Here is a 23,670-nt window from a genome sequence, read left to right as displayed (position 1 = left end):
AATTAAGTTAATAACAGTGTACCTACCTATATAGTTTAAGTTTGAAAAATTTGGCTCTCAAAAGAAATTTCAATCGTTGTACTGTTGATATTTGGCTCTATTGAATAATGAGTTTGCCTACCACTGGTCTAGGGGATTCATGTGTTCTATGATCACAAGCCATATATCTTGAGCATTTGAAAGATTATGGAAATAGCCATGGTTGTTCCTCTACAAACTAATTTTAGCTACATGTTCTTATATAATAACCTTGTTACTGAGTAATAAAATTTTCTGTGTCACTTCTCCTTTTTCAGTTTTATTTGTGGCCAGTATCTTCTAGTTTGTAGTTGTTTTTCATTTTCTATATGGGTTTGGTGAACAGATATTCTAAATTTTAATGCAATTGAATTTATTCTTTTCCTGGTGGTTTTTATATAAATGCCTCCCTATCCTTGTTTCAAAGATTTTCTCCCTATTTTGTACTATAAATTTTAGTTTTGTCTATAACCCAGCTTAAACTGATTTCTCTTCTGTGATAGGAATCCAATTTTATTTTTACCATGTGTATAATTAATTGCTTCAGCACCATTTATTGGGGTCAGGGAGTGCCGTATCTATCATATATCAAATTTTCCATATTCCATGTTTCTTGGTTTCTCTAATCTGATCTTCTGTATTGTAGAATTACTTTAGCTATGTGAGAAGTCTTAATATCTGTATAATTGAAATGCCGCTACCTACATTTTTGTTTCTTTAGATTAAAAAAAAAAAGTTTTGGCTGTTTACTCTTACAAAACTTTTAGTCGCTAATCAAATTGGATGAAAAACCCATTTACAATTTATATTTTAATTGCACTGAATCTCTGTTAGTTTTAGGGAAAATTTAACCTTCTTATTTATAAATATGATATATCCCTATGTTTAACTATTCACTATCTCTCATTAAAGCTTTGCATTTTCTTCATGAAAAAAATGTGTTTTTTATGAGATTCTTTGCACTATTTTGTGCTGTTGCCATTGTAAATGTAATCCTCTTAAAATTTCGTTTGTGACCAACTTTGAAGAAGAATCTCCCATGGCTTTTTCAGCTAAGAAATTCGTCTGAAAGCCTGTAGCAGTAGCATCACATTAAAAAGCAGGGGTGAGTTGGGGTGTATCTTACAGCATCTGTGCTTAATAAGTGTAAAAAGTCAGCATTGTCCATTTTTGTTTTCATGTAAAGATTGTGTGGGAGGATTAACATTATTAACTACTCTGATAACTCGGGTAGTTTCAAAGTGCATATGTTTTGGTGCTGTTTGTGACTTTTTCTGAAAGTGAAATTGGAGTAATAAGTCAAAAAGTGGACATTTTTACTATAAAAATAAACCAAGAATATATATTTAATACATGTCATTGTATTTATTATAAGAAATACATCTATCAGGGGGGAAAAACAAAAATGTTTCTCTCTGCTTCTTTTCTATAATGCTCTTCCATCTTTTAAAAAAAGTTGAACAAATGCTTAGTTTATTTGTTGTTTACTTTCAGTTTCTTTTTCTTCATGAATCTTTTTCAGACCATTTAATCATAGTGATTCCTTCATCCATTAATCCTGAATTCTTACATATTTCACCTTGAGTTGTATTTGTATGCTTTATCATCCGACCCATGAGGATAAGAGCCATTTTTGTACTTCATTATGCCTTCCATAGAGACTAATACTATGTACTTATTAGGAAATCAAGTTTATAGGTATAAACACACTTTTAATAATTATAAAGGCAGTGTTTATTAAAATACATTTTATTTTCAAAATTGAGCTATCAGCTGTTAAAGTGTATATACATTTTGGGGGGACATCCATACTTGAATATTGAAACTAAAAGGAAAATGGAGTGGGAAGTGTGAGCTCATAATTTTTCATCCTGGGTAGAGGTAACGAGGCATGGGAGAATAGATAATAAAGACAGATTAGAAAAAATAAACTCCAGAATCCACTTCATCCCACATCAATCCTTTAGTTCTATAGCACAATTATAATTTAAATGCTTTTTTTTCCTCTTTATGTTCTATGTGATTAAGGTGCTAATGAAAGTAAAATTTTAAAGCTATAGGAAACAAGGTTGGGAATGAGGTAACCTTTTCATTAATTTTATTAAACTTTCTTCTATGTTTAAGACACTACAAAGTAGGTGGTTCAAGTTGGATATATCCATTTTAAATTCCTTTTTTAACTGAAGTATACAAACATTTTTTAAAACATATTTTATTGATTTTTTTCACCGAGAGGAAGAGAGAGAGAGAGAGTTAGAAACATCGATGCCAGAGAAACATCAAACAGCTGCCTCCTGCACACCTCCTACTGGGGATGTGCCTGCAACCAAGGTACATGCCCTTGACCAGAATCGTACCTGGGACCCTTCAGTTTGCAGGCCTACGCTCTATCCACTGAGCCAAACGGGTTAGGGCTGAAGTGTACAGATTTTAAAATTCAGCAATTCTATTTTAGGAATTTGTGATACATATGTACTTGGACATGTGTATTAAAAGTAAATGTGTAAGAACATCTGTTACAATGCTGTTTATAGCATCCGAAGACTGGGAAAAGCCTATGTGTATATTGTGTAACTAATTAGACTAGTTAAATAAACTGTTATTCATTCAATGAAAGACGAAAAGAAAAAGGTCTTAGAAAAAAGACAAAACAAAAAATTAAAATAAATAAAATTTTAAAAAGAATAAGATTAGAGGTATATGTATAAATAGAGAAAAGTTGACCTGGCTGCTATGGTTCCCTTGGTTGAGTGTCTTCCCATGCTCTAAAAGGTTGAAGGTTTGATTCCCCAGTAGAGGGCATGCAGGAGGCAGCAGATTGATGTTTTGCTCTCACATCACTGTCTCTCCCTTTCTCCCTCCCTCTCCCTCTCTCTCTAAATTCAATAAAAATATTTTTTAGAAAACATAGAAAAGGGTCTGTGGTGTATCATTAAGTATAGAAAAGCAAGGCACAGTGCAAAAGGTCCTGTTAAAAAATTTAAAGACCCACATATATGCATGCATGCATTTGTGTGTGTAAATTAATACAAAGCCAAAAAAAAAAGTAGAAGTTTTCACCAGTATATGAACATGGGAATACCTTGCATCTACTTGTTTAAATTTGTTCATCAGAATTTTGTGGCTTTTCACATATGGATCTTGTACATATTTTGTTACATATCAAATTCTTCTTATTCATTGTTGATATAAGAAAGTGTTTGGCTATTGTGTATTAACCTTGTATCCCGCAGCTTTGCTGTAGTTCGCTTACTGGTTGCAGGAGTTTTTGTGTGTGTTTTTTGTAATGTTTTTGTCTGGTTTTAGTATTAGGGTAATGTTGGCCTCATAGAATGAGGTCGGAAGTATTTCTTTTTTGGATCTTCTGTATAAGATAGTAGAAATTTGATGTAACTTGTTCCTTAAATGTTTGGTAGATTTCTACAGTAAATCCTTCTGGAGCTGATGCTTTCTTTTCTTTCTTTCATTAAATTGATTGGGGTGACATTGGTCAACATGAACATGTATGTTTTAGGTGTGGGTTTCTATGTTACAATATCTGTATATTGTACCGTGTGCCCACCACCCATAGTCAAATCTTCTCCTGTCACCTTATATTATGACCCGCTTCTCCTCTTACCTCCCCCCCCCCCCCCCCCACTTACCTCTGGAAACCACCACACTGCTGTTTGTGTCCACGAGTTTCAGTTTTATATCCCACATATGAGTGAAATCATGATTTTTAGCTTTTTCTGACTGACTTATTTCACTTAGCATAAGGTCCACCCATGTTGTTGTAAATGGTACATCCATGTTGTTTCATCCTTTCTTATGGCTGAGTAGTATTGTGTCTATGAACCGCATCTTCTTTATCCAGTCTGCTACCGCAGGGCACTTTGGTTCTTTGTTTCCATGTCTTGGCCACCGTGAATAATGCTGCAATGAACATAGGGGTGCATATATCTTTGTGAATACATGATTTCTAGTTTTTTGGGGTATATACCCGGAAGAGGGATTGCTGGGTCATATGGTAGCTCTATTCTTAATATTTTGAGGAATCGCCAGACTGCTTTCCATAGTGGTTGTACCAGTTTACATTCCCACCAGCAGTGAATGAGGGTTCCCTTTTTTCCAAAACCTCTCCAACTCTTACTGCTTGTCTTAGGAATAATGGCCACTCTAATAAGCATAAGGTGGTAGGTATCTCATTGTAGTTTTCATTTGCATGTCCCTGATTGCCAGTGAGGTTGAACATCTTTTCATATATCTGTTGGTGGTTCATATGTCTTGGGAGAGGTGTATTTTCCTTGGTGCTTTCTATTTTGAAAAATTATTGATTCTGCTTCTTAAATAGATATAGTCCTATTCAGATTGTTTATTGAGTTTTGGCAGATAGTGCCTTTCAAGGAATCGATCCATTTCACCTTGACTATCAGGTTTGTGGCCATGGAGTTGTTCATAATGTTCTTTTATTAACCTTGTAATTTCCATGGAATCTGTAGTGATATTCCCTCTTTTATTGCCGATATTAATAATTGTGTCCTCTCTGTTTTATTTAGCCTGACTATAGGCTTTTCAGTTTTGTTCATCTTTTCAAAGAATTAGTTTTTTATTTCATTAATACTCTGTATTGATTTCTATTCTAATTCTTATTCTTTTCTTGTTTGGACTTAATTTTTTCTGCTTTGCTAAGGTGGGAACTTATATTATTGACTTTAGATGTTTCTTCCTTTCTAATTACATGCATTCAATGCTATCAGTTTCTCTCTAAGCACATGTTTTACTGCATTCCATAAAGTTTGATCATTTGTTTTTATTTCCATTTAGTTCAAAATACCTTTTAAGTTTCTTCAGATTTCTTTGTGACCCATAATGTATTACTTTGAAGTATGTTATTTAAGCTACACGTATATTGGGATTTTTAAATTACCTTTCTCTTATTCATTTATAGTTTAATTCCTTGTGGTCTGAGAGCAGACATTGTATAAATTCTTTTTTTTTTCTTTTTTTTTTTTGCTAAGATCTGTTTTTTTACCCAAAATGTGGTCTATCTGGGTTAATGCTCCATGAGAGATTGAGAAGAATGTGTACAGTGGGGCCTTGACTTTCGAGTTTAATTCGTTCCATGACGGAGCTCGTAACTCAAATTACTCGTATGTCAAATCAAAAAGTGAACGAGTGAGACACGTGATGCTGGGCTGATGTTGTGGCGTTCACTGTGACATTCGCTGCGCCAACTAGCGGTGGGGTATCTGAAGCTGGCTCGTAACCCAAATTTTAGCTTGCAACTCAAAGCAAAAAATCGGCCGAGAGACGGCTCTTATCTCGAAAAACTTGTTAGTTGGGACACTCGTAAGTCAAGGCCCCACTTTATACTGCTGCTGGGTTAGTAGTCTGCAGATGTCAATTATATCCAGTTGATTGACAGAGTTAATGTGTTCAATTTGTCCTTAGTGATTTTCTGCCTGTTGGATCTGTCCATGTCGTCTTCACCTACAATAATGGGTACATCTATTTCTCCTTGCAATTCCAACAGTTTTTGCCTCATGTAATTTGACACACTTTTGTTAAATACATACTTGCTAAGGATTCGGCCCTTTTATCATTATATCATTGTTCATATGTTGTTCTTATAGACAACGTATACTTGGGTCTTATTTTTAATTCATTCTTCAATGTCTTTTAATTAGAATATTTAGGACATTATGTTCAAAGTGATTACTGATATAGTTGGATTAATCTCTATCATATGTGGTACAGTTTTCTGTTTGTTACCCTTGATCTTCATTTCTATTGTTGTATTTAATTTTCCCAAAGTCTTTTGTGCATTTATTGACCACTAGAGGTCCAGTGCATGAAATTCGTGCACGGGGTCTGATCCCTAGGCCTGGACAACTATCGAAGCTCGAGCGTCTAGCATAGAACGGCAGATCCCAGCTGACCTCTCTGTACCCTGGGCAGCACCTGGGCCCCCCAGATCCCCGCACACCCCCCTCTGCCTGAGTCATGGTGCCGGAGTACCCACGCAGAGATGCGGTGAGCACGGCCGGAAACCACTCTGTACCCTGGGCAGCACCTGGGCCCCCCAGATCCCCGCACACCCCCCTCTGCCTGAGTCATGGTGCCGGAGTACCCACGCAGAGATGCGGTGAGCACGGCCGGACACCATGGGCTGGGGTGCAGCGTGGGCCTCTGGGCCGCCCAGCGGTGCTGCACAGAAGCCAGGCGGGCAGTACGCTCTCTCCCAACTGGCCTCGCAGACCAGCTCCTGCACAAACCCACGGGGATGCTGACTGGCCCCTGCGGCCCCGGCTCACCTGGAAGAAGCTGTGCAGGTGCAGGGCGGGCTGCTCGCAGGCTCCTGGCACCTGAGCGTGGGGGCTTCCCCAGCACGCGAGCCCTGGCTTCCTGGGTGAGGGAAGCAGGGGGAGGTAGAGCGAGCTCAACAGACACCCCACATTCTCACCATACCTCTGTCCCTGTCACCCCTGCTCCCAGATAGCTGGCAAGAGGTCACAGCACGCCGCAGATGCCCACCATGTTCTGCACTGCCCCCTGGTGGTCAATGCACATCATAGCAAGTGGTCGAACGCCTAGTCTCTCAGTCGAACTACCATCCAAGGGGACAATTTGCATATTAGGTTTTTATTATATAGGATTTTATATGATTTCATTCTCTCCTTTTTTGCATATCAGTTATTTTTTTAAAAAACTTTTTAATGGTTGCTTGACAGTTTACCATATACATTTAAAATTAATTCATGTCTATTTTCAATAATACTAAACCACTTTGTAGGTAGTGCAAGTATCTTATGTAGTAAAATAATCCCAATTCCTCCCTCCCATCCCTTGTATCATTGCTGTCATTCATTGATATATGTATATATATATAAGCATACAAGTATATTCATACTAGAGGCCTGGTACACAAAATTTGTGCATGGGTGGGGTCCCTAGGCCTAGCCAGTGATCAGGGCCAATCAGGTTACCTGCCTCCTTTCCTCACCGCCCACGTGCCACCACCGCGGGGTTCCCTACCTCCCTACCTGCCCCCTCCTTCTCCCCTCGCCGCCCATGCGCCATCACTGCACAGTTCCCCACCTCCCCCACTCACCGCCCACATCTGCTGTTACCCACCTCCAGTTCCCCATCCCAGGACCTCCAGCCGGGGACCCACCTCCAGTTCCCCATCCCAGCCTGGGGCCTGGCCCCAAACAGGACCTCCAGCCGGGAGGAGGGATGGGAAGAGGGACCCAGGAGGTTGACCGCCAGCCCTCTGCCCCCCTGGGAAAGGGGCTGCGTCTGCCACCACCCACCCCTGGTTCCCTGTCCCAGCCAGGGTGGGGCCTGGGAGGTTGGCTGGCAGGCCCCATCAGCGATCGAGGCCTGCAGGCTTGGTTCTGCATTGAGCATCTGCCCCCTGGTGGTCAGTGCGCATCATAGCAATCAGTCGTTCTGTCATAACAGTCACTTTTATATACCAGTATATAGATATATATAACTGTACTTTATCAAGTACATTGCTGCTGTCTTTTTGAACAAACTTTTGTTAGATCAATTAAAATAAGAAAAATAAAAAGTTTTATTTTGTTTTTACTTATTTTTTTTTCTTTGGTACTCTTTCATTCTTACGTAGATTCAAGTTTCTGATCTATATTATTTTCCTTATCTTTAAATTTAGAACTGTTAACATTTCCCATATTGCAGGTCTACTGGGCAACAAATTTCCTCGATTTTTGTTTGCCTGAGAAAGTCTTTATATCTATCTCCTTTACTTTTGAAAGATAATTTCACAACATAGAGAACTGTAGGTTGGTGGACTTTTTCTCTCAATACTTTATAAATGTTTCACTCCACTCTCTTTGTCCTTGCATGGTTTCTGAGTCAGATGTAATTCTCATCTTTGCTCCTTTTTTTTTTAAGTGTTTTCTCCTCTGTGGTGTGTGTGTGTGTGTGTGTGTGTGTGTTGTTTTCTTCAGGATTTTCCCTTTATCTTTGATTTTCTTTTTTTTATAGTTTTAAAACATGCTGATGTTTACTTTTTTGGGCATTTATCCTTCCTGGTCTTCTCTGAGCTTCCTGGATCTGTGGTTGACATTAAATTGGGTAAATTCTCAGACATTATTTCAAATATTTCTTCTGTTCCTTTCTTCTCCTGATATTCCTATTTCATGTATGTTATGCCTCTTGCAGTTGTCCCACGGTTCTCCAGTATTCTGTTCATTTCTTTCTATCTTTGTTCTCTGCTTTCGTTTTGGAGGTATGTATTGAGATATTCTTAAGCTTGGAGATTCTTACCTCTCTAATGAGCTCATCAAAGCCACTCTTCATTTCTCTTAGTGTTTGTTTGTTTGTTTATCTCTAGCATTTTGTTGTTGCTCTTAGGATTTCCATCTCTGCTTTCATTACTCATTTGTTCTTGCATGCTGTTTACTTTATCCATTAGAACCCTTAGCGTATTAATGATAGTTGTTTTAAATTCCTGGTCTGCCATTTCCAACATCCCTGGCGTATCTGGTTCTGATGCTTGTTCTTTCTCTTCAAATTATGGGTTGTTGTTGTTTTTGTTTTGTTGCCTTTTCGTATGTTTTGTTGTTGTTTTTTGTTTTGTTTTTGGGTGTGTTTTTTATAGCTCCACATAATGTACTGGGTAAAATGCTTGTAAATAGGCCTTTAGTAATATAGTGGTAAAGTGTGTAGGGAGAGGAAGCATTCTTATAGCCCTATGATTTGCTCTGTCTTTTAGTCTGAGCCATGCCTCTGGACTATGAACTTCACAAGTATTTCTCAGTTTTTTTCTTCTCTGCTTAGGGTGGATGGTGTGGTCAGATAGGTTCTGATGACACCTGGCAGGTCAGGCTCTGGTTAACTAATTTCTCCTGGGGGCAGACTCTGTTAAAAACAGTGTGCTCCCTAATTTCAAAACGGTTCTTTTTTCCCCTCTTCCGGCTGAAAGCCTTTGGGACTTTTCTGATATTTACCGTGGGGACCTGGTGGAGCTCCTGCAGGTGAATCTCGGCATTATCCACAGTGAGCTTCCAGCAGTTCATCAATTACAGTTCAGCTTTTCCTACCCCGGCACTGCTTTCCATGGCACTGATCACTCATGAGTCTGCTCTGTTGTTCTGTCTCTCCAGTCTTGAAAGCAGTGGTTTGCCTTATGTCCTTCTCTGTCTTACAGATCCAAGAAGTATTGTTTTGTTTTGTTTTTTCTCTTCAGTTTTTCCTTCTTAGGACAGAGTGGCAACTTTAAAGTGCTTACATGTAGAACCAGAAATCAGAATTCTGTATTACTTTTTAATTTAAATTTTAAATGCATAAGGAAAGACCTAATTTTATATAATAAATAGGATGACTCAACATTTTGGAAAGCTTAACTACTAATAAGTTATGAAATTCTGGAATTGTCATTTAAGTAGAAATTGTTTGTATTTTAGATAACGTTCACTCATCCAAGCCTAGACATTCAGGGCAGAAGCATAGAATATGCACAGCGACAAATATCCAAGGAATGTGGAGGCCTAAAGTCCCAAAATAAGGTAAGTTATCTTAGTTTATCTTCTGATAGGGACTATAACTAACGAGCATATAAGTGAAGTTTTCTAGTCCTTCTAATTCTCTATATAGTTGAATTGTACTAGGAAAAAGAATTTAGTGTATAGGTTTGCTACATAAGTGCTTGTAAACCCTAATACATAAATTCTATCCAAATTTCTAGTGTGAGTCTGGGGGATAGAAACAGTGTATTTATCACCAGATAAAACCAATAAGAATTATACAGAGTTAATTTAATGGACTTCACCTTTAGCCCAGACCTGGAATTTTTTTAGTCCCAGTACCAAATATCTGGGGAATAGAAGTTTGCCCCAGCCTGGGTCAGGTGCTTACTTGTAGACTAGTCGCTGTGTCCAGGAGATACAAATGCACCTTCTAGAAGCCCATCTGAATGGGTAAATAAAGGGATCATTTTGATTTAGACCTTGTGTGATTTATCTCCAGAAGATTTACTTTGCTCCTTGGCCTCAGGGAGACAGTCTACCCAGAAGGAGGGGTGAGGGAGGTTGTATGCATATGCATATGTATATGTATATGTATATGTATATGTATATGTATATGTATATGTATATGTATATGTATGTGGCGTGAATGGGTAAATAAAGGGATCATTTTGATTTAGACCTTGTGTGATTTATCTCCAGAAGATTTACTTTGCTCCTTGGCCTCAGGGAGACAGTCTACCCAGAAGGAGGGGTGAGGGAGGTTGTATGCATATGCATATGTATATGTATATGTATATGTATATGTATATGAATATGTATATATATATGTATATGTATGTGGCATGGTGCATTTTAAGTTATTTTCAGAGACCTGCATAGCCAAGCTTTAATAAGTATATGCCTTTGTATTAGTTTACGAGGGCTATCATAACAAAGTACAACAGACTAATGGCTAGAACAACAAGAACTTATTTTCTTATGAGTCTGGAAACTGAAGTCCGAGGTCAGAGTGTTAGCAATTTGGTTTCTTCAGGGATTTCTCTCCTTGGCTTGTAAGTGGCCACTTTCTTGGTGTGTCCTCACTGGTCTTTGCTCTTTTGTGCATATCCCCACGTCTCTCTGTGTGTCCAATTTCCTCTTAAAAGTACGCCTGTCAAATTGGATGCATTAAGGTTCACTCTAAGGGCTTTATTTGAACTTAATGACCTTTTTAAAGTCCCTGTATCTAAATATAGTAACTTTTTGAGATAGTGGAAGTTGGTGCCTCAACTCGTGAATTTGGAGAGGACATGGTTCAGCCCATAACATTTTATCCCTCTGGTCCCCTAAATTCATGCCTTTCTCACACACAAAAATTCACTCCGTCACAGCAGCCCCCAAATTTAACCCATTCCAGCATCAACACTCAGTCCCAAGTCTTATCTTAGTTTCATCTAAATCAAGAGTGGGGTGAGACAAAATATGATTCATCCTCAGACAAAATACCTTTCTATCTGGGGACCTGAGAAGCCTGAGCAGTTACCTGCTTCAAACTATAATGGTGGGAAAGGCACAGAATCGATATTTCCATTCCAAAAGGGAGAGACTAGAAAGAAGAAAGGAGTCATAGGTTTCTTTAACTAGTCTAAAACTTAGCAGAGCAAATTTCATTGATTTTTAAGGCTCAGAAACAATCCTCTTTGGCTTGATTTTTTTTTTTCCTTCAGGGGGTGGCCCTGACCCTGGGCTTCCTGCCCCACTGGAACTGAGGAAGTGGCCCCATCCTATTGAACTGAGGAGACAGCCCCAACATTTCCAGTTCTTCCCTTAAAAGATACTGCATGTTCCCAGCCAGATAGCTCTGTTTGCCAGTCCTGTAAATGCTATTACTTTGACAATCTTGATTCATTTCCTCTCAACTCTGTCCCCTTAGATCCAACCTGGCAGCATTTCAGCTGAGATGGTTGATAGGATCTATGAGTCACACCATAACCTCTTTATCCTATGATTATCTAGCCACACCTTTGGTATTTTCTTCTTTTTTTTGATCCACACCCGAGGATATGTTTATTGATTTTGAAAGAGAGAGAGACAGATCCGTTGCGCCCAGATGGGATCGAACCCACAACCTTTTGGTGTACGGGACAATGCCCCAGCCTACCTATCCAGCCCAGCCAGGGCCACACCTTTGGTGCTTTCTTCAGAGCATGTTTATAAGTTCTGCCTTCCACAAAACACTAGAATACAATTCTTTCCCCCTTTTTTTTCCACTTCCTTTCACTATCCGGTATTATGGTTAAAGTTCAAGGCTATCTAGGGTTTTTGTAACGTGCACCTCAAAACTTTTTGTGCCTCTGTCTATTACCCAGTTTCAAAGCCATTGCCACATTTTAGGCATTTGTTACAGCAACCCACTTCTCAGTACCAATAGATGAGTCACGATTCTCCAGAGAAACAGAACCAATAAGACGTGTATAGATAGAGGTTTCTTTTAAGGAATTGGCACATGTGATAGGGGAGGTACATCTCCAAACCCTGCAGGGTAAGCTGTCAGGCTTGAGAAGCAGGGAAGAGTTGCCATCAGTCTGTTCCATTAAGGCCTTCAGCTGATTAGATGAGGTTCACCTATATCATGGAGGCTGATCTTCACTCTTCATAGTCCACCAATTTAAATGTGAATCTCATCCAAGAAACATCTGTACTTAAACATTGAGAGTAATGTTTGACCAAATATCTGGGCAGCATGGCCCAGCAAAGTTGATGCATAAAATTCATGTTTACAGTCCTTATTGCAGTTTTCATCTCTTCCTTTTTTAGGTCCCTCGACACGTCAGCTTTCAGGATGAGGATGAGATTGTCAGAATAAACCCTCGAGATATCTTAATCCGTCGCTATGCGGACTACAGGCATCCTGACATGTGGAAAAATGACTTGGAGAGAGATGATACTGACTCCAATATTCAGTTTTCTAAACCAGACAGTAAAAAATCAGACTATCTGTACTCTTGTGGGGATGAGACTAAGTTAAGTTCATTCAAAGACTCTGTGGTATTTAAGACACAGCCTTCCTCATTAAAATTTAAGAAGTCAAAACGAAGAAAAGAAGATGGTGAGCGTTCTCGCTGCGTATACTGCCAGGAAAGGTTTAATCATGAAGAAAACGGCAGGGGGAAGTGTCAGGATGCTCCAGACCCTATTAAAAGATGCATCTATCAAGTTAGTTGCATGCTCTGTGCCGAGAGCATGCTGTATCATTGTATGTCAGACTCAGAGGGAGACTTTTCTGATCCCTGTTCATGTGACACTAGCGATGACAAGTTCTGCCTACGATGGTTAGCCCTGGTAGCTCTTTCTTTCATTGTACCATGTATGTGCTGCTACGTCCCTTTGAGAATGTGCCATCGTTGTGGGGAGGCATGTGGGTGTTGCGGTGGGAAACATAAGGCTGCTGGATGAAAGGATCTAGGGCCAAAATGAGTTTAAAATCTTTGTTTCCAGGCATTAGTTAACTTGGATTTGCGGAAGCTTTCGGCAAGCAATATGAAATCTTGCCTGGTGTCACAGGGGCCACGCGTGGAGGAAGCAGCACTCGTCAGTTCTTGGCATTTCACAAATGCCAGCCATGCCTAACTTTTCCCTTGAGCGCATGGCACGTTTTGTTACAGGTTGTAAAGCGTATTTGCAAAAGGAAACCATTTCTGGTTATTGGCTATAAAAAGGGATCATAAAATATGATCTGACTAAAAGGGATTAATTTTGGCATTTTTGTATATTTATGCATTAGGTGATGGGACTTTTAAAGGTTTGAATTCATTAGGACATGAACTAAAAGTGCACTAGGGAACAGCTGATTTCAATCTAAGAAAAGTTAACACTTGGAAATTATAAGAAGTTAAACAAGTGCACCTAAATCATTTATTGTTTTTTGAAAGCAGTTTTATGTATAAATAACAAATGTTTATATTTAACTAAATACAAGGTACGAATTATGACATTAAACTTTTCTTCCCCTTCCTAGTTCTGAAGTAGATGTACATATATCTACGGTCACATTCCATTATATTTTGCATATTTTACTCATCTAATTAATATAACATTTTTATTCCATGTGAATGATTTGATATTTCCATCTTTGTTTCCTGTTGGCTACGGTTTATATTGAGTTCTATCTGTACATTCTGGTAATCTAAAATTCTTTAAAATATTCTAATAGCCTTGAGTGACCAACTTTTTTTTAAAGCACAGATATAATCGTCTAATGTTCTGATGGGAACGTAACACTTATTTTTATATAAAAAGAGATTGTGTAAACATAGAAAAAAAGAGGTTTTGGGGGGTTGTTGTTTTGTTTTTTGTGGTATTCAACCAGCAAGTTGTTTTCTTTCAGAGTTTCCTCCTTCAAAAAATTATATTGCATTTACAAATATGTCACAAGACAAAGAAGTGTAACTGGATGGTTAGTGTAAAAGTTTCCTCCTAAGATCTCCGTTTATCATTCTGCTAACCCAGAATTCGTTCAGCTGTGTTACTAATTTTTTTAGCTTACTCCTCAGTGCTCATTATTCACATAATACCAGTAGCTTTTTTCAGTTGCATTTTATTTTATTTAAACCAGCCAAAAGCAAAATTAGTTTGTGTTAAAGTATGTGCTAAACTATCCCAGGAAAGTATTTAATCCAACATTGTGAATGAAATACCTTGTACATAAAAATTTATTTCTTTTGCAGAGCATTGTATCACTGGATGTTTTATTTACAAAGTAGTTGGATAAGTGTTCCAACAAATTATTTAAAGTACTTTGGGATCAAATTGTCTTCTTTTTTTTTTAACTGTTACATTTAAACTCTAATCAAGTAAGGGTTCTTTAAGAACATTCCCTTAGAGGGATCAAGTTGATAAGCGTGCCTTTCTTTTTAATGGCTTGAAGTTTCAGAAGTGATAAACATTAAAATCACACTACCGTTTGAAGCTCATTTTCTATACACGTTTTTAAATGTCATTTATGTATCATTCTTTTTACGTTCACACGTAAGCTTGTGTTCGCTGTCTTCTTTTGCCCCAGATCAAACTGAACAATGTATATAACACTATCTGTCTGTAAAATACTTTTTTTAAGAAAGCATTTATATTTATATGACAGCTTGAACTGACAACATTGTGTATATAGATCATCTTGAAGTATTATTTCACATTGAAAAGAAGAAAAATATATTGATAACTATAGATGTTATGAAGAAGAGGTTATTTCTAGTTTTGTACTAAAAATCAATTGGATCAACTAAATCCAAACGTGACACTGTCGCAGCAGTTTGAAGTCTTATTTTTACTGTTTATATATTTGGACGCTGCTGCACCAGATGATCTTCATCCCTGAAGTTTTCTGCTAAACTCGGTTACCTAGAATAGACTGTTAACTTTCAAAATTACTTCTTACTGATGGAATGGAAATATTGATTTTCCTTATGAATAAATTTTCATATTTGTAAGTGTGGAGTTTATAATTCAGGTTTGAGCAAGGTGTGAATAACTGAAGAAAATAACTTGCTGGCTATATAGGAAAATCTGTGGAAATAGACTGTGTATATATTTCTGGGAAGAACAAATATAACCATTTCTTCTGTTAAGCACTAATCAGTATAGTGCAACTCCTGGTTCTGTACTGTATTTTATATGCAACATATATGCTTTAATATTTTAATGTTTGTGCATTAATATTTTCAAATTGTTTTAACCACTTTGCTGCTAAGATTTTGCCATCCCATCCCCATTTTTTCCTTTACAATTTTAAAAAAGTTTCTTCATTAAAAACGATGGTGATAAAATGGTTTTATTTCACCTTGGATCTTTATAGTTAACACACCCAGTTTCTAAATTGGTCTAGAAAACTAGTGATATGTTATCTGAATCCCTATGTGGAAAGTTTCTCTTGAGTAAATTAGAATCCGTATGTGAAAAATGGCGGGTGGTTTAAATTTCTTACTCTAACGTGTATAGGTGTGTTCAGGGACATTTTCTCGTTCTGCATACAGATTTGGCACTGCACTGGCAGCTGGCTTTTCTAAAACCTTTCTCTGTTTTTAATCTGGTAGTTTAAGCAAATGGCTAAACAGAACTGCCTACGTAATAGTAAATATGGAAAATGAAATCATCTAGACGGCATAACAAGAAAGACTTCAGTCCGATGGTGTGTTGTGTTCAGACCTGATAATTCGGAAATGATTTTTCTCCTGCCTTGAAAGTGGGGGGCTAGTGAGGAAACTAGGTTTCTGAAAAAATAGGTGTGGAACGTCAGCACCACCTACTGGATGATTTAAAGGCCAGAACCGTGAGGTAGCAATTGGGGTCTGACAGGGTTCGTCACTATTACCTGGAAAGGGCTATTTGAGTGGTGGTCACCGCCAAGCGGAGAAAGCAGGAGTAAGATCTATATCTCAGACGATAAAAGGAATATTTTACCTAATGTGTCTTGTTGGTTGCTGAAAGATTTTAAGCACTTTTTCCTCATATATCCTGAATTAAAATATTTTATTAATATTTGGAACTGGCAATCAATTTTAATGGATGTGCCGAAGCATTTATAGAACCAATTCTTTTAACTTTCTAAAGCCATTACCAAATGGTATTCTTATTTTTCCTCCCATTGCTAGTCAGGGAGAATTTTTTAAAAAAAATAAACATCAATTACATCAAGACAACTTCAGAGGGAGTATGTGTTTATGTCTCTGGGATGCTGGGGCAGGGGAAAACTTGAAATTACCTATTTTCATTGGTTATTCAGCAGTGCCTAATATGAACTTTTGAAGTAATACAAATGCACTTTTAATTCTTGTTATAGTGCCATCTGATATCTTAGGTAAGTCTTGCTTTTTCTTTTATTTTTCTTCCCCATCCTCAACTCCAACCCCCATTTAATTGAACACCACAAAGATGTTTCTTAATATCCAGACGAGTCTCACAAATACAGAAAAGTACTTTCCTCTATATTTAAAGAATCTGAAGGGTGTTTCTTATATTGAAATTTGTTTTTAGTCTTGTGATTACACTTTAGACTATGCATTTAAGAGTGGGTTTTTAATTTTAGCCCAAAGATGCATTAAGCAAGTGTAACATTTTTCTAAAAACGTTGAAACCTTAGTTACCTGAAAAACAGATACTTCACTAAATATCTCGTTCTTAATTTGACCTCCAGAATTACATTTCTAAATGTAAGAGAAAGTACTGGAAACTTGCATTGTTGTGTACTTAAAAAATTTTTGGTCTGTAAACCACCATGAGATATTTTGCAGGAAATCAAAACAAAAAAGAAATCACAACCCGGAGTGATTTATAGAAACCAAAAACAAGGGCTGTGAGGTATTAAGGTACTGTTTGCTAGCAGCCAGGTGGTTATAAACCTTTCATATGCTTTGATTCACTGATGTTAGCCGTTGTTTCTGGAAGCTCCTTAAAATGCATAAGTTGCTAGTTTTGAAAATTTTCAAAAATTATCTAGTCGAAAATCTTATGTATTAAAGATACACATAGATTTTTGTGAACATTACCAGTATGTAGTGTCGTTTGCTCTCTATTCTCGACCTCAGAAGTGCCTCACTTGTATATTACTTCCATTAAAAGCTTGACTGCATTCTTTCTAATAAGCATTGAAGTATTGTTTAACTCATGTCATAATGTATCTCCTTAGATATAGTTGACTAGCTTGATAGTTTTGGGTATATAATGTAAATATGCATATATAAGTTTGTAACTGTTTTTGTTACATCATACCCATGTAATTGGAAATATCAGATGATATCAAAGAATTTGTTTTCATTACCTGATTAAACCTATCATGAAATATAAAAAGACTTTTTCTTACTCTTCTAGAGGATAACAAACTCACGTAAGAAATAATAATTATGAAAGGAGGAAGCAATAGTAGAAATGGAAGCTTTTGATCATAATTTTGTAAGGCATATTTTTAACTGAGAATTAAAATATAGTTCATCTTAATGACTTACATATTCACCCTTGATTGTATCCAGATTTTTTACAGTCTGTTACCTAATACTGTACATTATATTTATTGGTTGGGGAATACGTTACAGCTAAGTCTAGATTAACCACCTTAACTGGTAGGTGAGACATGTTTAACCCAAGACGGCTACTAATTCTTTTGTGTGTCTCCTAGTAAGTTTCAGAATGTGGCTTGTAATATAAACAAAGATAGCCAATAATCTAAATGAAAAATTATTGGGATAGTACTTAAAATCATAGTGTATTTCAACACCAAAATAACCATTAGCTTACTATAATACAGTTGGATTTGTTTGAAATCAAAAATTAACTGTTTATACCTTTAACCATGAATTACGAAATGTAATCTCATGTGCTTATTTACAATTTTTTCAGAAATTTGCTTTATAGTCTTCCCCTCAAGTTAATACCCATAAGTAAGTAGGATGGTCTTTACATCAGAGAAATTGAAACTATGGTTCCTGCTTGGTCATCAGTTAAGTATCATGTACACAGTGGTCTTTTGAAAAAAGTTGATAATAATATGAGATCTGGAGTCAACTCATTTAAATTAGCTGCTCCAAATTTGCAGTTTCAGACCCTTGAAATGATGTTCAAAAACAATTTATAATAAAAGTCTAACTGCAAAACATAGGTGAAATGGTGTTTTGTCTAGCAATCTTTATTTTTGTTAATGTATTTTAAATGATTACTTTCAATCCTCAAATAACCCTATATTGTATTATCTTCATTTTACTAAAGAGGAGATTTAGGCTTCAAGAGGTTAATAAATATTCCCAAAATCTCTTTAGAGGCACCAGGATTTGAAATTTGCTTACTCTAAAGTCATATTTTAGTCACAGTGCTTTTTGCCTTTTGTTACAAAGGTTACTTTTATAGAATAAGCATTGTTTTGTTCAAATGCAATTTTTTAAGAGAATGCTTTCTTAATTTCCAATCACATTTATTTCATTTCTGGGTTCGCTTTTTATCTATCTTACTAGATTATGCACTATCCATCATATGGCACGTGGAGATTCTTAAAATTGGGAGAATAAAATTGGAATGATGCTTCAATATGTATCAGTTGTATGCTGATCCAATAGAAAGCACTAAAGACATTATATATATGTATAGATATTTGTGTAGTATTGTTCATCTTGCCCAATTGGTATTTTGCTAAAAACTTTGAGTCAGAGGGATTCTTTTTCACCCAAGCAATGGTACTTCCTCTTGAGATAGTAGGGGAAAGTGCTCTCAAATGAGTCTTCTGTCCTGTTTCTTTTCAAAGGGCCAGCCGCTTGTACGTCAGTTATCCCACAAAGCCTGCCTTTGAACCAAAGTTTCATTTGCACATGTGTCAGAATGATTAGGTTAGTGTCCCCTCCTCCCCCAAACTTAATTTTAACCTGGAAATAATTTGTAGTAACCTACAGGCTGTGTGCAATTAGGAAAGAGGTTGGACAGAAAGAATTCCAGGATTTCTAATACTGAAATAATTTTTTCTGGACAGTGAAACTTAAGGAGACCTGTGTAGCTTTTGTCCCCATTGCTTCTTAATTTTGCATTTCAAAATTGCAAGCTATTTACTTATAACTTTTTATTTACTTTTGAAATGGGATACAGAGGATCTTAAGTATATTACTTGTCTAACATAAACCTCTTTTTGTGCCCTCTGTATTTTCCCTCCTTTCCTCAGTTATAGGAATATTAGAGGCCCAGTGCACAGAATCGTGCACGGGGGAGGAGGTTTTCCCTCAGCCTGGCCTGCGCCCTCTTGCAATCCGGGACCCCTCGGGGGATGTCCAACTGCTGGTTTAGGCCTGATCCCCAGAGGCCAGCTGGCATGCAAGTATCAGGTCTAAAGCAGCAGGCGGTCAGGGAGGAACCCCAGCCGAGCGCTGCTAACACTCATCCCAGCCCACTGTGCCTGCCGCCGCCACTTGGTAGCACTGCCAGGACAGCTGTACTCGCCAGATATGAACCCCACTTCTGGCTAAGCAGTGCTCCCCCTGGTGGTCAGTGTGCATCATAGTGACTGGTTGACTGGTCGATTAGGCTTTTAATATATACAAACATTTCTCCAAAACTAGAAGGGGAAGAATTCATGGAGAAGAAATTTCAACAATTTATTATAATTATTTTTTAAATTATTGTATTCTGGAGAAAAGCCAGCAAGCCTAATTGTGTTTTTCATCGGTAGGGGAAGCCAGTGTGTCGCCATCTTAAAATTTAAGAGAAAACAAAGTTTTATGAATCCCTGAGCTTTGGGATAGTTCTGTGGTTGGCAAACTGCGGCCCTCGAGCCACATGTGGCTTTTTGGCCCCTTGAGTGTGGCTCTTCCTAAGCCTTAGGAGTACACTAATTAGGTTAATAACTATGTACCTACCTATATAGTTTTAAAAATTTGGCTCTCAAAAGAAATTTTAATCGTACTGTTGATATTTGGCTCTGTTGACTAATGAGTTTGCCGACACTGGGATAGTTTAATAGTTCTTGTTAAATTGCCAAAGTAAAATGCACATGGCATATACTCCAGAATTTTAAGAAGGAAGTAGGAATTCAACCCAAATGTCTTAAGATTACTGAAGAAGTTGATTTTATTGATGTTTTAGGGCTGGATAGACATCTTTGAGATTATAAATACAGCACCCTTATTTTGCAAATGTAGAAACAGGCCCAAGGAGGCTACGATATTAGTGCAAGGTCATAGTAACAACCTGCACATGTAACTTGTACATCCAACTACCTGAGGCGCATCTCTTGCAGGCCCCTCAAATTCAATATGCCCCAAGCTGATTTTCTCTATTCTTTAAACTTTTTTTCCTTTTCTCTGTCTTGATAGATGGGGGCACCATTGCCCTTCTAGTAGTCTAAACCAGAAGCTTGATCGTCATCCCTAATTTCTATTTTTCCTCACTTTTCACCATTGATTCTCCATTTTCTGCGGTTCTATTTCCTAATCCAGTGTCCTTCAAATCTGTCCATGTTCCCGTCTGCCCTCACTGCCACTATCCTAGGAGAAGTCATCTCACACTACTGACGTTGGGGATTTGGCATTGAACCACTTGGGCGTCGGTTTTTAAAGAGATGGTTTATATTTTAAAGAATTGGAAGGTGAAAATAACTTAAGACTGCAACAAAATGGTAATAAAAAGTTGAGATCTTCAGAGTCCAATATCCCCAGGTTCAGACAAAAATGATTTGTGGTAGGATTGAGGAATCAAGGGATGGTGACTTTAAAGACTAATCCAGCATCTAGAACTACCTAGAGAATTAAGAGTAGCTTGAACTACAAAGTGCAAGCTTATAGAAATGATGAACTTGAAGCTATTTATATGTTCACCTTTTCTCAAACCCATTCCCTTTTTTACATGAGGTAAGCTTATTGTCTGTTGTGGTGGTGGTGGTGGTTTTCTGAGAGCTTGGGTAAAGAAAAGAGTCCATTACTGGAAACCTTTGAAATCTTACTGTTAATAGTATTTTAAGTAAATCAATAACTCCATAAGCAAGTGAACCCATATTTAAAAGATTTTCTTTGCTTTTTACAAGTCATTCTTCCCTTAGCAACATCAAAAACTGACTGCCTAGTATAGATTTCCCCTCTTGAAGGTCACAGCTCCAGACAAGGCTGACTACTTCAAGGATGTTGGACAGGTAGACATTGTATTTATATTTTTATTAATGTTTTTAATCCTTACCTGAGGCTATGTTTTGTTTTGTTTTTCGGGGGGTGGGGGGAGGGATTTTTTTGTTCATTTTTTGTTTTTCAATAAAAAAGCCTCAGGAAGGGAGTGGAAAGAGGAAGCTGTTGGAGAAGTGTGAGCAGGACATAACGCTGACCGGGGATGGAACACACAACCTTTTGGTGTATGGGACAACGCTCCAACCAACTGAGCCTCCAGCCAGGGCTTGGGCAAGTACCATTTTAGGTATATAGTCAAGGAAGGCCATGCAAACAAGTGGGAAAAGAAATCACCCAGGTTAAAGGAAGACCAAGCAGTGCAAAGGCTCTGAATAGAAAGAAGCTTGGCTTAAGGAACAGCAAGAAGACTAGTATGACTGGAGGGTAGCGTGAGGCAGCTTATGAAATGAGGTAAAGTCACAGAGATAGCAGGTGCCAGATCTTGTGGGGACTTGAGGTCATGGGGAAGAGTTTGGATTTTATTCTGAGAATGATAATAGAAAATCTACTGAAAGGTTTGAAGAGGGTCATTTCATGTGCTAGCTGCTAAGTGGCTTTTTTTTTTAATAGAAAACCCAATTCTGGTTTCAAATGTTGGGCTGGTATTGCCTCAAGCTTTGTCCTGGCTTTGAAATGCTCTCCCCCTCTACTTCCCTGTTTCTAAACCTGATGAGCGTTTCTTAGACATCCTTCACCGAGCAGCTGTTGACACATTCTTTGCTCCTTTGGTCCTACGCCATCCTGGTTTCCTCCTGTTCCACTGGTTTCTCCTCTCTGCCAGATCCTTCTCCTCTTTCCTCGGTATGGGAATCAATTCTCTTTTCTAGCAACACTCCCCTCTGAGGGGATCTCATCCAATTCTCATTACCTGTCCTAAATAGACCGCTAGTAACCTCATTTAGATCTACTTGGCCTCTTCTTGGATGCCTTGCATTTCAATTGTAATAAGGCCAAAACAGAACTCTTGATTTCCCCTTCCAAATGTTCACTACCAGTCACGTTGCTTAAAGAAATGTTCAAAATTTGCAAAGTTGCTTGAAGAATTACTGTCTTTACTCATCAAGAGACTCATCAATTGCAGATCTACACAGGGCTCATGGTCCACGCCTCAGTTATCTCCTGCCCACACTTCTCTGACAGCTTCCTGCTTCAACTCCCACCCTGAGGGCTTTTATTTTTAGAATTAAGTTATTACTTTACGTTTATTGAATATTAGTCTTTTCCAATTGTTATTACTTTTTTTTTCTTTACTTGACAGTTATTTATTTCACTCTGTTGTACCTTCTCACTCGTACTTTGTGAACAGGTAATGAAGAATCAGAACTTAACATTTATATGCCTATGTTGGACATATTTACACACAGTATTTAATTCCTCAATACTGTTGTGAAGTAGGTGTGATTATTTCTGTTTTACAGATGGGGAAACTGAGGGCATACAGAAATTAAGAAACGTACCTACATTCTTAAGTGTGGGAACTGAAATTCAAATTCTGTTTTTTCTGACTCCCCCTCTTTCCTGGCTACCATTCTGCCTTTATAGGGTTTCCTCCCTCCTTTACTCCTTAAAGTCTCTGGCCAATCCTTCTCCCTCTCCCCATCCCACCCCCTCAAATTCCTGTGATTGTATTTTATCTCATTATTCTGCATTTTCTCTTATACTCACTGACCTATTCTTACCCACCAGTGACACTCAGGTAGTAGTTTTCCAGTGACAGTCAGCGGTTCTCAACCTGTGGGTTTCGACCCCTGAAAATACATCCTGCATATCAGATATTTACATTATGAATCATTACAGTTATGAAGTAGCAACAAAAATAATTTTATGGTTGGGGGTCACCACAACATGCGGAACTGTATTAAAGGGTCACGACATTAGGAAGGTTGAGAACCACTGTGAGAGGATTAGCTTCATGACTGCCATCAATATCCAAGCCACTTTATGTTAAGTCTGTGCTTTAAAGACTTAGAAAGAAAATATCTAATGTGTTTCTGTGATGTCTTTATTTGCTTTCTGGTAATGGGGCAGCATTAAGACTATTGTGCTTGGTAAATGCTGACACCCATCTTTTACTGTCTGTAGTTTAATACGCAATTGATTAAAATCTCTACTTCCCATGACAGTGTAGGTTTAATCTGTGTGTATCTTGATAGAGAATTTCTCCTTTTTAGCATTTAAAAAAATCATTTTCTTCTATATTAATTGATACTTTTCTTACATTTTTCTCACTTAATTTTTTTTAATTCTACTCACTTAATTTTTAATATAGGTAAACCTAATAATACATGATAGGGTTTTTAACCAGAATTAACCATTTGTACTCCATAAGCATCTATAGACGCAAGTGGCAGATCTTTTTTTAAATGTATTTTTTGATTGAGATATTACATATGTGTCCTTGTCCCCACGTTACCCTCTACCCCCCTACCCGCTCTTGCCCTCCCCCCCGTTGTCCGTGTCCATTGGTTAGGCCTATATGCCTGCATGTAAGTCCTTTGGTTGATCTTCCCCCCTTA

The 23,670-nt window shown here is 37.7% G+C and overlaps 1 protein-coding gene across 1 annotated transcript in view; it reads left to right on the top strand.

Moving 5' to 3' along the window:
• Positions 1-18,118, top strand: part of SPRED1 (sprouty-related, EVH1 domain containing 1) — a 161,049-nt gene extending 142,931 nt beyond the window's left edge. Inside the window, exons 6-7 of the mRNA XM_006778100.2 lie at positions 9,435-9,536; positions 12,294-18,118. Coding sequence (XP_006778163.1) covers positions 9,435-9,536; positions 12,294-12,932 — 741 coding nt within the window. The 3' untranslated portion in view covers positions 12,933-18,118. The remainder of the gene's footprint in view (positions 1-9,434; positions 9,537-12,293) is intronic.
• Positions 18,119-23,670: the final 5,552 nt, after the last annotated feature.

Source organism: Myotis davidii, unplaced genomic scaffold (genome assembly GCF_000327345.1).
Source record: "Myotis davidii unplaced genomic scaffold, ASM32734v1 scaffold46, whole genome shotgun sequence".
Taxonomy (NCBI): Eukaryota; Metazoa; Chordata; class Mammalia; order Chiroptera; family Vespertilionidae; genus Myotis; species Myotis davidii.
This window is presented reverse-complemented; position numbering and strand designations above follow the sequence as displayed.